Source organism: Entamoeba dispar, genomic scaffold (assembly GCF_000209125.1).
Source record: "Entamoeba dispar SAW760 scf_1105229463757 genomic scaffold, whole genome shotgun sequence".
Classification (NCBI taxonomy): domain Eukaryota; phylum Evosea; order Mastigamoebida; family Endamoebidae; genus Entamoeba; species Entamoeba dispar.
The window spans coordinates 1-13,878 of record NW_001855852.1 but is presented as its reverse complement, the minus strand read 5'-3'; the positions used below and the strand labels follow the sequence as shown (position 1 = coordinate 13,878).

General features: G+C 23.8%; 4 protein-coding genes across 4 annotated transcripts, besides 17 other annotated features; all 4 read left to right on the top strand.

Annotated features, from left to right (window-relative positions):
• The first annotated feature begins 759 nt into the window (after positions 1–759).
• Positions 760–836: a sequence feature (AT_rich).
• A 533-nt stretch (positions 837–1,369) lies between these two features.
• Positions 1,370–1,448: a sequence feature (AT_rich).
• A 125-nt stretch (positions 1,449–1,573) lies between these two features.
• Positions 1,574–1,659: a sequence feature (AT_rich).
• A 478-nt stretch (positions 1,660–2,137) lies between these two features.
• Positions 2,138–2,264: a microsatellite.
• A 92-nt stretch (positions 2,265–2,356) lies between these two features.
• EDI_024680 (GRIP domain-containing protein RUD3, putative) lies at positions 2,357–3,706 on the top strand (the record flags this gene model as incomplete). Its single annotated transcript, XM_001741419.1, has 1 exon — positions 2,357–3,706. The coding sequence occupies one exon, from the start codon at positions 2,357–2,359 to the stop codon at positions 3,704–3,706; it is 1,350 nt and encodes a 449-aa protein (XP_001741471.1).
• A 530-nt stretch (positions 3,707–4,236) lies between these two features.
• Positions 4,237–4,377: a microsatellite.
• A 99-nt stretch (positions 4,378–4,476) lies between these two features.
• On the top strand, positions 4,477–4,895 carry EDI_024670 (uncharacterized protein; the record flags this gene model as incomplete). The annotated part of the gene is made up of 2 exons (XM_001741418.1): positions 4,477–4,718; positions 4,742–4,895. The coding sequence occupies 2 exons, from the start codon at positions 4,477–4,479 to the stop codon at positions 4,893–4,895; spliced, it is 396 nt and encodes a 131-aa protein (XP_001741470.1).
• A 505-nt stretch (positions 4,896–5,400) lies between these two features.
• Positions 5,401–5,444: a sequence feature (AT_rich).
• A 149-nt stretch (positions 5,445–5,593) lies between these two features.
• Positions 5,594–5,697: a microsatellite.
• Positions 5,698–5,724: 27 nt separating this feature from the next.
• Positions 5,725–5,863: a sequence feature (AT_rich).
• A 54-nt stretch (positions 5,864–5,917) lies between these two features.
• Positions 5,918–6,009: a microsatellite.
• Positions 6,010–6,125: 116 nt separating this feature from the next.
• Positions 6,126–7,267: a repeat region.
• Position 7,268: 1 nt separating this feature from the next.
• Positions 7,269–7,320: a sequence feature (AT_rich).
• A 110-nt stretch (positions 7,321–7,430) lies between these two features.
• Positions 7,431–7,468: a sequence feature (AT_rich).
• A 254-nt stretch (positions 7,469–7,722) lies between these two features.
• Positions 7,723–7,805: a sequence feature (AT_rich).
• Positions 7,806–7,941: 136 nt separating this feature from the next.
• Positions 7,942–8,031: a sequence feature (AT_rich).
• Positions 8,032–8,317: 286 nt separating this feature from the next.
• Positions 8,318–8,447: a microsatellite.
• A 1-nt stretch (position 8,448) lies between these two features.
• Positions 8,449–10,029, top strand: EDI_024660 (Rho/RAC guanine nucleotide exchange factor, putative; the record flags this gene model as incomplete). Its single annotated transcript, XM_001741417.1, has 1 exon — positions 8,449–10,029. The coding sequence occupies one exon, from the start codon at positions 8,449–8,451 to the stop codon at positions 10,027–10,029; it is 1,581 nt and encodes a 526-aa protein (XP_001741469.1).
• Positions 10,030–10,287: 258 nt separating this feature from the next.
• Positions 10,288–10,349: a sequence feature (AT_rich).
• A 487-nt stretch (positions 10,350–10,836) lies between these two features.
• Positions 10,837–10,911: a sequence feature (AT_rich).
• Positions 10,912–11,368: 457 nt separating this feature from the next.
• Positions 11,369–12,226, top strand: EDI_024650 (glycerol-3-phosphate dehydrogenase, putative; the record flags this gene model as incomplete). Its single annotated transcript, XM_001741416.1, has 1 exon — positions 11,369–12,226. The coding sequence occupies one exon, from the start codon at positions 11,369–11,371 to the stop codon at positions 12,224–12,226; it is 858 nt and encodes a 285-aa protein (XP_001741468.1).
• Between the last annotated feature and the right edge of the window lie 1,652 nt (positions 12,227–13,878).

Here is a 13,878-nt window from a genome sequence, read left to right as displayed (position 1 = left end):
TTTGTTTTTTTTTTATTTAGAAGATAATAGATAATCCTTGTTTCATTTAATTACTTGTTTTTAATTTATTCACTACCTATGGAATTCAATTATAATTATTAACTTATTTGTTTTACAGAATGAGTGTTATTGAAAATGTTTAATGAAAATATAATTTCATTGAATACCAAATAATTCTTATCATTCAAATCTTATCAAAACATAAATAACTTCAATCTTATCTAATAACATCATTTACTAAATATCAAAGTATTTAAAATAAATTTCTATCTCACCAAGAAGGAGGTTGTGTGTTAGTGAATTGAGTGATTACTTGGTTTGAATACAACAAGAAAATTAAAGAATTAAATTCAATTTCAAGATGTTTATATGAGTATTTATCAAACAACAACTTGACTTAAAACAAACACTCTTTTCAATAAGTAACGGAATAGTGATTAAATGTTTTTATTTTATTGATTAGATAATAGCAATTCTAATTATTGAATGAATATGATCTGATAATAAGAATTATTATCTAACAATAATTGAATAATTTATTAAATAACATTTTGAGTGATTGATGAACTCATTGAAATAAAAGAGTTTATTGATCTATACTATTGTTTTGTTGATTATTCTCTCTGAGAAATTGTGTTTTTATTTTCTAAATACAAGAATACCAAAACAATGGTTAAACAATTTTTCAACATTGATATAACATTGAAACTAAATAAATAATAGAATGAAATATGTTTTAGTATTAAACTCAGTACATTGATTTAATACTTATTAAAAGTAAATACAATCAAAAAATAATAATAAAATATTATGAAATTAATATAAATTAATTTAAACAAATACAGTCTGAATAAACATTCAACATTAAGATTTTATAATAGTACCTTGTTTTGTTTGGTATTCTAATACAAAATTATTTATTGGATTATTTATTAAAAATAGAGTCTTTATTTAAAACAAGAACTCTTTGATATATATCTATCAAATAATTTGCAATACCAATAATATTAACGCTTCTTGAGAGCACCTGTTTTTATTTTTGTTTTCACTAGTTAATGGGTTGTTGGTAAATATTATTGAAAATAATGAATAAATATTGCTTTTAACATTGGTGATAAATAATTAACCATTGAAATTCCAATAAATACAAAGTCTGTTACCTATTTCCTTCAGTAAAAATAATTGTATAATACAGATCTATTAGATAATATCATTTATATAGGAAATGAGTTAGAAATAGGAGGTTGTAGTAGGTAATTTGATTGAGTTGATTACACTTTAGTAATAAGAAAACATAAACGAACAACACTATTTGAAGAAGAAAAAAAGAGTATTAAATACCATTAATTGTTTAAAGAAATTGAATTTGTTATAAAATATTGTTTAATAATAAATAATAATTTTAAATAAATTCTTATTAAAGTTAATTAATAGATTTTAATTAAAAAGCACAACACAAAATAACCAGAATTTATTGACTATAAGGGTCTTAGTTATGTGTAAATTGTGTTTCATGTACTAATACTGAAATGGGTTGTGTTTCAAAATATTTTTAACAAATAGTGTTAATGAGAAAATAATTTTATTTAGTTTTTTGAAAATTAAAATATAAAAACCAAATAAATATCATTTGATAATTTGTTTATTTAAATAATAATTCAAAGATGTTTGTTTCATTTAATTAAAAATAAAAGAAAAAGTACCTTAAAAATACTTTGATGACTAATTCAATATATACACTATTAGGTGGTGTAAAAAACCATAAATAAAAACAACACTTTCAAGAAATGTTTAAAAAATAAAATTAACTTTAACACTTTTTGATTTGTTTTAAATACTGAACAACAACATTCCTCTCTTCTTTTATTTTTAATAGATAGAAAAAATATCCTTAGTAAGAAATAAACAAATAAAAGTCTTTTATTCAAGTTTTTTAAGTGTCAATTAACAATCATTTTTTTCTTATTTTCCTTGGTTAGATTAACTAGTTCTAGTTTACTTGGTAATAACAAAACTTCTTTGAATTTTCATATAACAGAATATCAAAAAGAAATTCATTCAAAAATTGACAAAAAGGAAAAAATTCTAAATTAGGCAATAAAAAATACTTCTTAATATTCATTTAGAATATTAATGGTAAAACTGAAAATATAAAAAATAAAAAAAGGAAAGAGAAAAAGAAAATTAACTAATATAAATGATGTTTGTAAAAAAATAAAAAGGGCAATAATTAAATAAAACTAAATGTTTAATAAAAAATTAAATGAATATTTGAGTTTATCTATTTTTTAAGTGATATTATGTATTAAACATCAAATAAAAACAGAAAGAAGAACTAAAAAAGATTAGTTTTGCTATGTCCACTCTGATATCATATGAAGATGAAAGAAACCAAATTTTAGAACTAATAAACAGGGCCCCTGACATAAAACAGGCAAATAAAGCTCTAATAATCGAGTTAAATAAATTAAAACATCAATTAGAACTTAATTATCGTTGTGCTGAGGATAACTATCAAGCTTGTATGCAACGAGATGAAGCTATTCAACATTTAAAAGAAAATGAAAATAAATTAAAAGAAGAAATTAATACACTAAAAACTAGACTCCTTGAAGATAACATTAAAAATGAACAAACTAAAAAAAAAATGGAAGAAGAGTTAAATACGATAAAAGAAAATTTTCTTTCATTAACAAAAGAAGATAAAAAAAAAGATACCACAATTAGTGAACTCTCAATCACAAAGGCTAATTTATTAGAAGAAATTAAAAACAACGAATCAACTATTAAAGAATTAAATGATAAATTAAAAATTCAAAGTGATGAAATTCTTGAATTAAAAAATCAAAGCAACAATAAATTATTTGATCTAGAAACATATGAAGAACAGATTAATGAACTAAATATTCAAAAGGAAGAATATGAAAAAAGAGTTAATGAATTAAATACTCAAAAAGAAGAATATGAAGAGCAAATTGATGAATTAAATATTCAAAAAGAAGAAGATAAAAAAAAGATTAACGAATTATCTACTCAAAGAGAAGAAGATAAAAAAAAGATTATACAACTTAATACTAAGAACGAAGAATATGAAAAAAGTGTTAATGAATTAAGTACTCAAACTGAAGAACTTAACCATACTACTTCTTCGTTACAAATTCAAAAAGAAAAAATAGAACAAAAAGTTGAAGAATATGAAAAAGTTATTAAAGATCTTAAAGATGTAAATGAAAAAGATGGGCAACAGATAAATAATTTAAATAGTTGTATAAGTGAATTAAAAAAACAAAAAGAAGAAGACGAAAATAATCTTCAGATACTTAGAGAAATACAAAAGAAAGAGAGTGAAGAAGAAAGTATTGAAAAGAAAAAAGTAGAAGAAGCTAGAAAGATAATAAAACGTATGAGAGTTAATTCAAGTGTTGTAAGAAATACATCTTCTTCACCTCTTCTTTTCTATCAAAAAAGACAAAAAATAAATAATACTTTTGAAATAATTATTTGTTGTACTGATGAAAGATGTTCATTTATTGGTGTTCATAATCCACAAATTAATAGTAATAATAGGTATATTAATTTACAAGTAATTCAAAATCACTTTGCTACTTTCTATTTATTACCAGGAACTTATCATGTTTGCTCTTATTCAAATGAGTCATTAGAGAATATTGGTTTTATTGAAATAATAGTTCAACCACAAATATAGTTCTTATTAATGTTATAAGTTATTAAATTTCATGAATAACATCATTAATTTAATTTGTTAAGTAAAATTTCCTTGTTTTTTTTTTTGAACCTTTATTCATAAAATATATTTAACTAATCAACCATTTATTCATTATAACTTAATTATTTTAACAGAAATTACTCATAAATCAATCTTTATTTATGTTATTTAAATTCACTTCTTTATTAACAAGTTGTATAATAATCATAACCCTACTTTTAATAGAGCTTTCACTAAATAAAATGTGTTAAAGTTCTATCATTGGCATAATATTTATAAAGTGAATTATTTTTGTCTTTGTATAGATTAATAAATCATCACATTTCAAAATAAACACAACTCAGTAATCTCCTCTCTTTTATTATTTGAATATACTACGTTTTATTTTTATAATTTTCTCCTTATAATAATATAAGAAAAGTAGTTCAAAGAAATTATTCTTTTATTAGTTTAAGTCATGAGAGTATTACAAGTTTAATGAAGAAAAAATAATAAAGAAACAATTGTGTTTTTATGTTATTTTTTAATGATTTTTGTTTTTAATTCTTATTTTTATATTATAATTTTTGAAAATAGTTTAATTATAATATAATTTACTATATTATTTGTGTTATTTCAATTTATTTTATGTTATTTTGTTCATTTTCTTTCTTCATCCTAATGTTGAGATAGTACAACTATACTATCAATCGTTTTGTTCACACATAACCTGTTTTGTAAAAGTTAGTGCTAAATTCTAGCCACTCTTTATGTTTTATAATTTAACTACTTGCATGACTAGTTGTACTGTGATGATATTCATAAACAATAAGGAGTTACTGAATATTATAATCATTGCCACTATTCGATACCTTGATTGTCCAAATGGATCTCATCTCATTAGTTGTGGGTTTCATGAAGAAATTCAGTGGGTGGACATTGTTTCAAAAGAAATAAAAAAAGAAAACCGACCATACATTATTGCCAAGAAGGAAATGAACTTGAAACTACAGTATGAATACTTAATGTGAACAGATATGATGTAGTTTTGAAATGGAAAGAAATTAGTGATGGAAAGTCATATTGTTTTAATGATTTTGAAAAGATTCAAGGAATTCACCAAAAGATAAAAGGACATTTTAGAAATATACAAAAAGAAACCAAAAGAAACACACAACACAACGGATGATTCTGAAATGAAGAAGAGAGTAAATTATTCAATGATGAAATGATTTGTGAATAGATTAATGAAGAAATAAAAAATAAAATTCGTGTTACAATAAAACAATAAAGACTCTTTAGGACCAAATCAATTGAAATTAATAAGGCTTTAATTAAAAGTGAACAACCAAGAGTATTTGGAATAGCAATCAGAAAATTGTTATTAAAACATTTCATTTTAGAAGTACTTCAATACAAAGATGGAGACAGTTTAAATCCTTCACATTTAATTAAGAAGTAAAATTCACAGATAATGAAATTATGGACAAATAAAAGAAAGGACATAAATCATATAGATGGAAATAAAGAAGACAATTCAGACGCAATGATTGATGATGGAAATTAAATAAGTTATCATAAAACAAGAGAGAAATATGAATTTTTATAATAAAAAAGAAATTATCAATAAGGTCAAATTATTAAACTATATTTTTGGTTAGACTTCATATCAAACGAACCGTTAAAGTATTATGTTATTTAATTAAATATAAATAGAAAAAGTAAATCAAATAATAAAGTAGTACTTGATTCAAAATAAGAATAGATAAAAGAAAATAATCATTTAAATTAAAATTACAACTCAAATAGAAAGTTAATGAAAGATAAAAATGATATTTAAGTTAATTAAAGATAAATATTAATGTCATTGAAATATTTATTTACCCTAAATAAAATAAGAAGAAATTAATTGAAATGAATGAATAATAATATCAAAGTAAAAATAAATTAATAAACAAAATTAACATTTGATAAATTGAAAATGTGATAAATAATGGTAGATAATATTGATGACTTTCATATAATGAATAATATAATAAACAATAAATTAAATATGAATTATAATGATGAATTATTATATTTTAAAAATACTTTATAAAAATATAGGTTGAGAATATAATATTAATATAATAAATGTTATTTCATTAAATAAATAATGAGAACAAAGATTAATGATATTAACATAATTTAGTAAGAGACAATAGTAATATCAAATAATAAATAATAAATAAAGTAGTTAGAACAATAAATAATAAAATGAATAAATTATTGAAATAACTAATGAATAAACTAGTATAAATAGAGTGTGATGATAAATTGATCAATATTTTGTATCGTTATTAAATTATTATTTACTCATTATAATTTCACAGAACATTATTTATAAACAATAAATCATAAATCTTGTTCATGGCTCTAATCATTTTATATTCATATTTAATTAAAATTGTATTTAAAAGAAACCATAAACAATAAAAATCATTTCATTTCAATTACAATGAATCGTTGTGGTGTGAATTTATACTTTCCGCAAAGTGAATTTGGTATTCCTTTATATTCAAAGGACTCTTGCTTGCAATGAGACATTTCTTTACCTTGTTCTTTATGAACACTAATGTCATATCCACCATTCCCAATTCCAAACAACCATTCATGTGTTTGATTATTTAAATAAAATGCATATTCTGATTCTTTAATATCAAATTTATTCATTCCTTGTATTCTTCCTTTTGATTCTAATGAAAATAAAAATGATTTTGGATCATTTATATATTCATCAATTTTATCAATTTTACAATTAACATATCCTCCAAATTTATTTCCTTCAATATCTTCAATAATAATTATTATATGTTCTTTATTTATTATTTTTTCTCCAAATACTGATGTATTAACTTTCCAATTATCATTATTTGAATCAAATACTATATTTCCTATTTTTCTTCTTGTCCATTTTATTATTTCTTCGATTTCTTCATTTTTAATCATTCCTTGTGTATTTTCTATTATCTTCTTTCTTTCTGAATAATCACTGTAATATCTTGTCCATTCTTCTTTATTCTTATTAAATCTTCTTTTAATTTTATCTATTTCTTCTGGAAATCGTAACATTTTATCTTTCATTATCATTTCTTCAATTAAAATGATTTTATCTATTAACTCATTCTTTGCTTTACTTAGTATTTCTTCATCTTTATTACTTTCTTCTATTATTTTCTTCATTTGACTCTTAATTATTTCTATTGTTTTAATTATTTCTTGACTTTTTTCTATTACTATTTTTCTTCTTCTTTCTGTTTCATCCATCCTATCAAATATTCCTTCTCCTCTTTTAATAGCTTGTTCATATGTTTCATCTGGTTTTATTTTAAATACTTCATTTTTAATACATCCTAAATAATAATGATATTGTTTATTAATATCATCAATTGATTGTTGAATATTTGGAATTGTTTCTATTTCTTCTTTAAAGAATTGAGTGTTCTTGTTTATTAATTCTTCCATTCAATTTAATAAATATCAGATTAAAATAAGAAGATTAAATAACTAAATACACGTTTACATAAAAATTAATTTACATATTTTTTCAGTAAACTAATTATTTAAAATAAATTCCAAATAAAAACAATACCCTCAATTATTTTATCCTAATTTTTTTTCATTCTTTAATTTGATAATATCAGAGTTTTGTTAATTTTTTTGTATATCATCATTTGTTTAACTCATTTATTTTTATTTAATTGAAAATAAATAATATTTTTTCTTTCTTTTTTGTCATGATATTGTTTATATTTCTTCTGAAAAAGTGAGGTTAAAAAGAAGGAATAAAATTTTCAGATTACGTTTTTTTTTATTAAATTATTGTTTACAAATCTAAAAAAGATTAATAAACAAGATTATCTATAATTGATGTTATGGTATTAAGAATGGGCTATTTAATTTTTTTTAATCAGTTATATCTTCTATAAAGAGTTTTTGAAAAATTGTTCAAGATACGTTTTTTAATAATTCATCAGTATTTTTTAATAAAAAAATTTGTTCATTTTCACTTATTATTATTTATTTACTATTTAGGAAATAAAAATGTTAATATTATTTTGTTTACATCTATTACAAACTAGATTTTGTTTTGACTAGAACGGATCAATGAAGTATAATCAAAAGAAAATGAGAGCATTACATTGACAATACACACTATTAGAACTAATGAATAAAGGTAGTAGAATAACGAGTTGAAATAATTTTTAAATTAATCTTTAATTTCAAAGTACTTTAAATAATTATTTCTATGATTTTCAATTAAATCAAAAAAAGAAAATATTTTTGATTGATGGACTTTAAATTTACCTAAAAAGTAATGAAACTAAATAAAGGAAAAAAGGATGAATATTAGAGTGTTTAATAGTTATATTCTTTTATAGAAAATCAATTAAAAAGATTTAATTAACATTTTTATCCATTAAATATTTTACTTAAAGAAAGCTATTTAATTTGGGATAATACTATATACATAGTTTATTTTACTATTTAGAAATTATCTACCTAAGTTTGTTTTGTGTTGTTCCGTGAACCTCAAAAACTAATTACAAAATATAAAAGATTCATGAGCATTAGAAAAAATAATTGAAATAATAATTTAAAGATAAAAAAGTTTATATAAAAATTAAAAAAGCTGTTAACAGAAAAAATTACAAAAAATAATAAGGAACTAAAAAAATAAAATAAAAAGAGAAAATTAAAAAATGTCAACATTAAGAAGTAGTACATTTCAACTAGAACAACCTGACTTTATTGGAGATGAACGTCCTATGCCAAAAACTCCAAGGACGATGACAAGTATTTCAAAAGGAAAGATAGATATGAGTGGAAGAAAACCATTACCGAAGGGGAAGATGGGAAGATCTACTGTTGCAACGATAGCGAAGTATCAAGACATTGAAGTAGAAAATCCAGATAAATCATACAATGAAGATAAAGAATGGAAAAATGAAGATACGAGTCAATGGATTGTAATTAAAAAGAATAAAAATATACAAATGAAATTAAACTTTTTAATGGATAGGTCATGTAAAGTTAAACAAGATCTTAAATCAAAAAGAAATGTATTAATGTCTGAAATGAGAAAAGTTCCAGGTCTTATTATTAATGAACTTATTCAATATTACTATGAACCACATCAACATGATTTAACTACTGATACAGAAGATTTTGATTTGTATGAAAAAATGAAAACATTTCAAATGGATGATAAACATAGACTTCATTATAAAAATGTAGTTAATGAATTAGTTAATACAGAGAAAACATATATCCAAGGATTAGATATTATAATAGATGTATATCTTGATACATTAATTGGTTCATCAAAAAAATTAGCAAAAGAATTAACTCCAATTAAAGATCAAATTAGTTTAATATTACATTCACATCAAGAACTTTTAAAAGAACTTTTAGGTGCCTTAATAAAAAATGGGGAATGTCCTTTAATTGGTGATATTATTGTTAAATTCTCTCCATCATTAGAAGATTGTGCAAAATATATATTTAATTATCCTGCATATTTAGAAAAGATTACATCAATTATGGATAGTTCTGCTATTTCTCTTACTTCTAAAAAAGCAGAAGATTATAAAAATTCACATCAAAATTGTTATGTACAAAATGTTCAACAATATTTAATTACTCCTATTCAAAGAATTCCTAGGTATGTACTTTTAATATCTGATTTATTAAGAAATATCTCTATGTTATTTGGTGATGCTCCAAGACTTATTGAAGCTCATAAGGCTATTAAAAAAGTAGCTACAACAATTAATGAAAAAGGACACGAATATGAAGCTGATGAAAAATTGGCATTTGTAAAAACATTACTTACTAATTTTACTCCTAAAGAAATTAAAAGAGAATTTATTTGTTGTGGACCTATGTATGTTGTAAACGATAGAGTTTCTTTACCGACTGTTTGGAAATATTTCTTTTTATTTAGTGATATTCTTGTTGTTACTGAAGTTATTCAATTACAAGGAAAAAGTATTAAAGATAGAACAGAAACTTTGTTTGAATCATTATTAAGAATTCCTGAATTAAAAGATCTCCATGACTCTAAATTTGAAGTAGAACAAATTATTAGATTTTATAATGATACTACAGTTGAAGTAGAAGAAGATACTAAATTTGTTCATAATATGTTTACAATCAAAGAAAATAATAATGACTTACTCTCTGAAACAATTTCATTGGCTTCTACAATGAGTGATTGTTCTATTGCTTGGTTTACTGCAATTAAGTCAGTTTTAAAACATTTTATGACATCAGAAGATTAATTGTTTTTCATTAATTGCTATAGTTTCACTTTAATTCAATTATTTCTCTCTACTTTTTTTTAAAACAAATCTTCTTTTAAATTGAACTTTTACAATTAATAATATCTTTGAACTATCATTTTATTTCCACTTATGACAAATGATAAATAAAGGCATCTTTTATTATGACTCTTTCTAATAAATTTTAACAATATTTGGTCATATTAATTTTTTACTTTTTCTTCTGGATTGTTTATTTTTCTTATGAATTTCATTGAGAAATATTATTTTATAAAATAAATAATTATATCCTTTTTTAAAACTCAAATTATAATTAAATTGTTGAGATTATATTCTTGAATTTTTAAACTTCTTTAAATTAGTTAGAAAAATCTCTTTTTAATACAAAATCTTTAAGTTAATTAATAAGTATTGATGTACTAACTAGAAAAATGAAGTATTTTTCTTAATAAAACAAGATATCCAATGAAAATAAAATGTTTCTTTTTTTATTTCTAATGCCAACAAATGATATGAAAATAAAAAGAATAAACTATCATGATTACAAGACAACTTTATTATACACAGAAAGGGGCAGCGTTATTAAACAGTTTTTATGATTAGAAGTATTAAATAAAAAGTAAGTTCTATGAATTATTATAATATTTTCATTATCTTATCTCTCTTACTTAATTCTTGTATATAAATTAAGGTATTTTATTTAAAGAACTCAATTATCTTAGTTATGGGTTTCAACCTTTTTAATTTCATGCTAATTAGAATCCTTTTTATCCTCTTTACCTATCTATTTTCTTTTCTTCATAAGTGTTTATTAAATTAAATACTTTATTTTTTATATATTAAATAAAAGATATATGTGTTAATATTATTATCTTATTTATTCCTTTTATTCATGTTATCCACAGTACTTCTTTTTTCTTTTAACAAAACAATACAAGAAAGAATTTTCTTTGATCTGTTAACGAGTGATTGTTTCAATTGTATTTAAAGTCCTACCAAAATAACTCTTTTTACAAAATGGGATCTTCTATATTCAATAAAACTTCTCTATTAATTTCATATTTTAGAAAGGATCTAGAAAAAAAATAGCAAATTACTAATTAAATTGCAACAGAATACTTTCGAATAGTTTTAAACCTTGTTTATTTTATACAATATTAATATCTTGTCATTCAGTTTGAATAGTTAATTCTAATTGTTTTTGAGTAGTATAAAAGGGTTTTACTAAATAAGAAATTACCAACAAATGACTCTCACCCCAAAGTTTTTAACTCTGAGGGTCATGGCTTATTCTATTTAAAGCATTGTCTATGAACTAATTATTCAAACTTACCTAAACATGTCTTCGTATGATGTTGTCATTATTGGAGCTGGTTGTGCTGGTGCTTGTTGTGCTATGGAATTGTCTAAATACAAAAATCTTAAGATTGCCTTGTTAGAAAAGGCTAGAGACGTTTCTACTGGAGCTACTTCTGCTAACTCTGGTATTGTTCATTGTGGTATTGACACTACATTAGAAACGTTGAAAGGAAGACTTGTAGTAAGAGGAAACACTCTTATCCATGAACTCCAACCAAAACTTAACTTTGGTCTTACTACTTGTGGGGAGTTGATGGTTGCTAAAACTGATGAAGAAATACCTAATTTAAATAAATACATGGAAATTGCTAAAACTAAAAACGTTCCAGTTGAATTATGGGATTATGAAAGAATTCATAAAGAAGAACCAAATTTGAGTGAAAACATTAAGAAAGCTATTTATTGTCCAACTACTTCTGTTCTTGATCCTTATGAATTTACTATTGCAACTTGTCTTACTGCTAAAGCTAATGGTGTTCATATTTACACTTCCACTAGTGTTAATGGAATTAAGAAGATTGATAATGGATATGAAGTTGTTTGTGAAAATGGAAAGAAATTCATTGCTAAAGTTTTATTAAATTGTGCTGGTGTTTTTGCTTCACAAGTCTCAGAAATGTTATATCCAGCTGATTTCCATATTACAGCAAGAAAAGGAGAAGAATATTTATTAGATAGAAAGTTACAAGGAATGGTTAAACATGTTATTTTCCCATGTCCAACAGGAGTAACAAAAGGTACTCTTATTATTCCAACAGTTGATGGTACTATCATGGTTGGACCAACTGCTGACAATCAAGAATCTACACTGATAAAACTACAACTAGTGAAGGGTTAAAGAAGATATTTGATCTTGCAAAATTACTTGTTCCAACAATTAATAGTGTAGATGTCATTTCTGCATTTGCTGGATTAAGACCTGCAATTGTTGAACATAATGATTTTGTTATTAGAGAGAATGAGAAATTCCCATGTTTCATTGAAGTTGTTGGTATTCAATCACCAGGACTTACTGCATCACCAGCTATTGCTGAATACACTAAAAATATTTTTGTTGAAGCTGTTAAAAAGTCACATCCAGAGATTGTATTAGAAGAGAAAAATGATTTCAAATATGTACCTTTAAGTAAGAAATTCAGAAATATGACTGACTCTGAAAGAGCTGAAGCTGCTAAAAAAGATGCAGCATATTCTAAAATAGTTTGTGTTTGTGAAAAGGTTACAGAAGGAGATGTTAATGCTGCAATTGATGAAGGAGCTAGAACTGTAGATGCAGTTAAATTAAGAACTAGAGCTGGTATGGGAAGATGTCAAGGATCATATTGTACTCCAAGAGTTATGGAAATTCTTTCAAAAAGATTGAATATTCCAATGACTGCTGTTGCAAAGAATTATCCAGGATCAGAAATAGCACCATATATTGCTGGTGGAGAAGAAAAGAAACTTACAGAAGAATATCCATCATGGGAAACAATCCCAGAACCACATATTACTAAACCATGTAATGATGAAACTATTGAACGAAAAGAATTTGATATTGTAGTTGTAGGAGGTGGACCATCTGGACTTGCAGCAGCTAAAGCAGCACTTGATACAAAGAAAGACCTTAGAGTTGCTGTTATTGAACGTATGGATAGAGTTGGAGGAGTTTTATTACAATGTATTCATTCAGGGTTTGGACTTGGAAGATATGGAGAAGAATTATCAGGACCAGAATATGCATATAGACTTGGTGAAGAAACTAAAGCTGCAGGAGCAGTTTTTATGGTAAATACATATGTTACAGATGTTGAAAATAAAGGAGAAGAATATGTTGTCAAAGCAGTTGTTTATGGAACATCACCAGTTGAAATTCATGCAAAGAAATGTATTTTTACAGTTGGATGTCGTGAACGATCAAGATTTGGTATTAAAGTAGCAGGTACTCGATGTGCAGGTGTTATGACAGCAGGACTTGCACAAGCATTAGTTAATTATAAAGGAATTCTTCCAGGAAAGAAAGTTATAATTCAAGGATCTGGAGATATTGGATTAATTATGGCAAGAAGAATGACTCTTGAAGGAGCTAAAGTACTTGGAGTTTATGAAATTCTTCCAAAAATTTCTGGATTACAAAGAAATGTAGTACAATGTTGTAAAGACTTTAATATTCCAATTCATTTATCAGAAGTTGTTACTAGAATTAATGGATATCCACGTCTTACTTCAGTAACAGTGACAAAATGTGATCCAAAAACACTTGCACCAATTGCAGGAACAGAATATGAAGTTGAATGTGATTGTCTTTTGTTATCTGTTGGACTTATTCCTCAACCAGATTTAACTCAACAAGCTGGACATAATGTACAATTAAATCCAAGAACTAGAGGACCAATTGTAGATGGATTTAGATGTGTTGAGAAAGGTATTTATGCAGCTGGTAATCAATTACATGTACATGATCTTGCAGATGAAGCATCAAATGAAGGAGCTATTGCAGGAGAAGCAGCA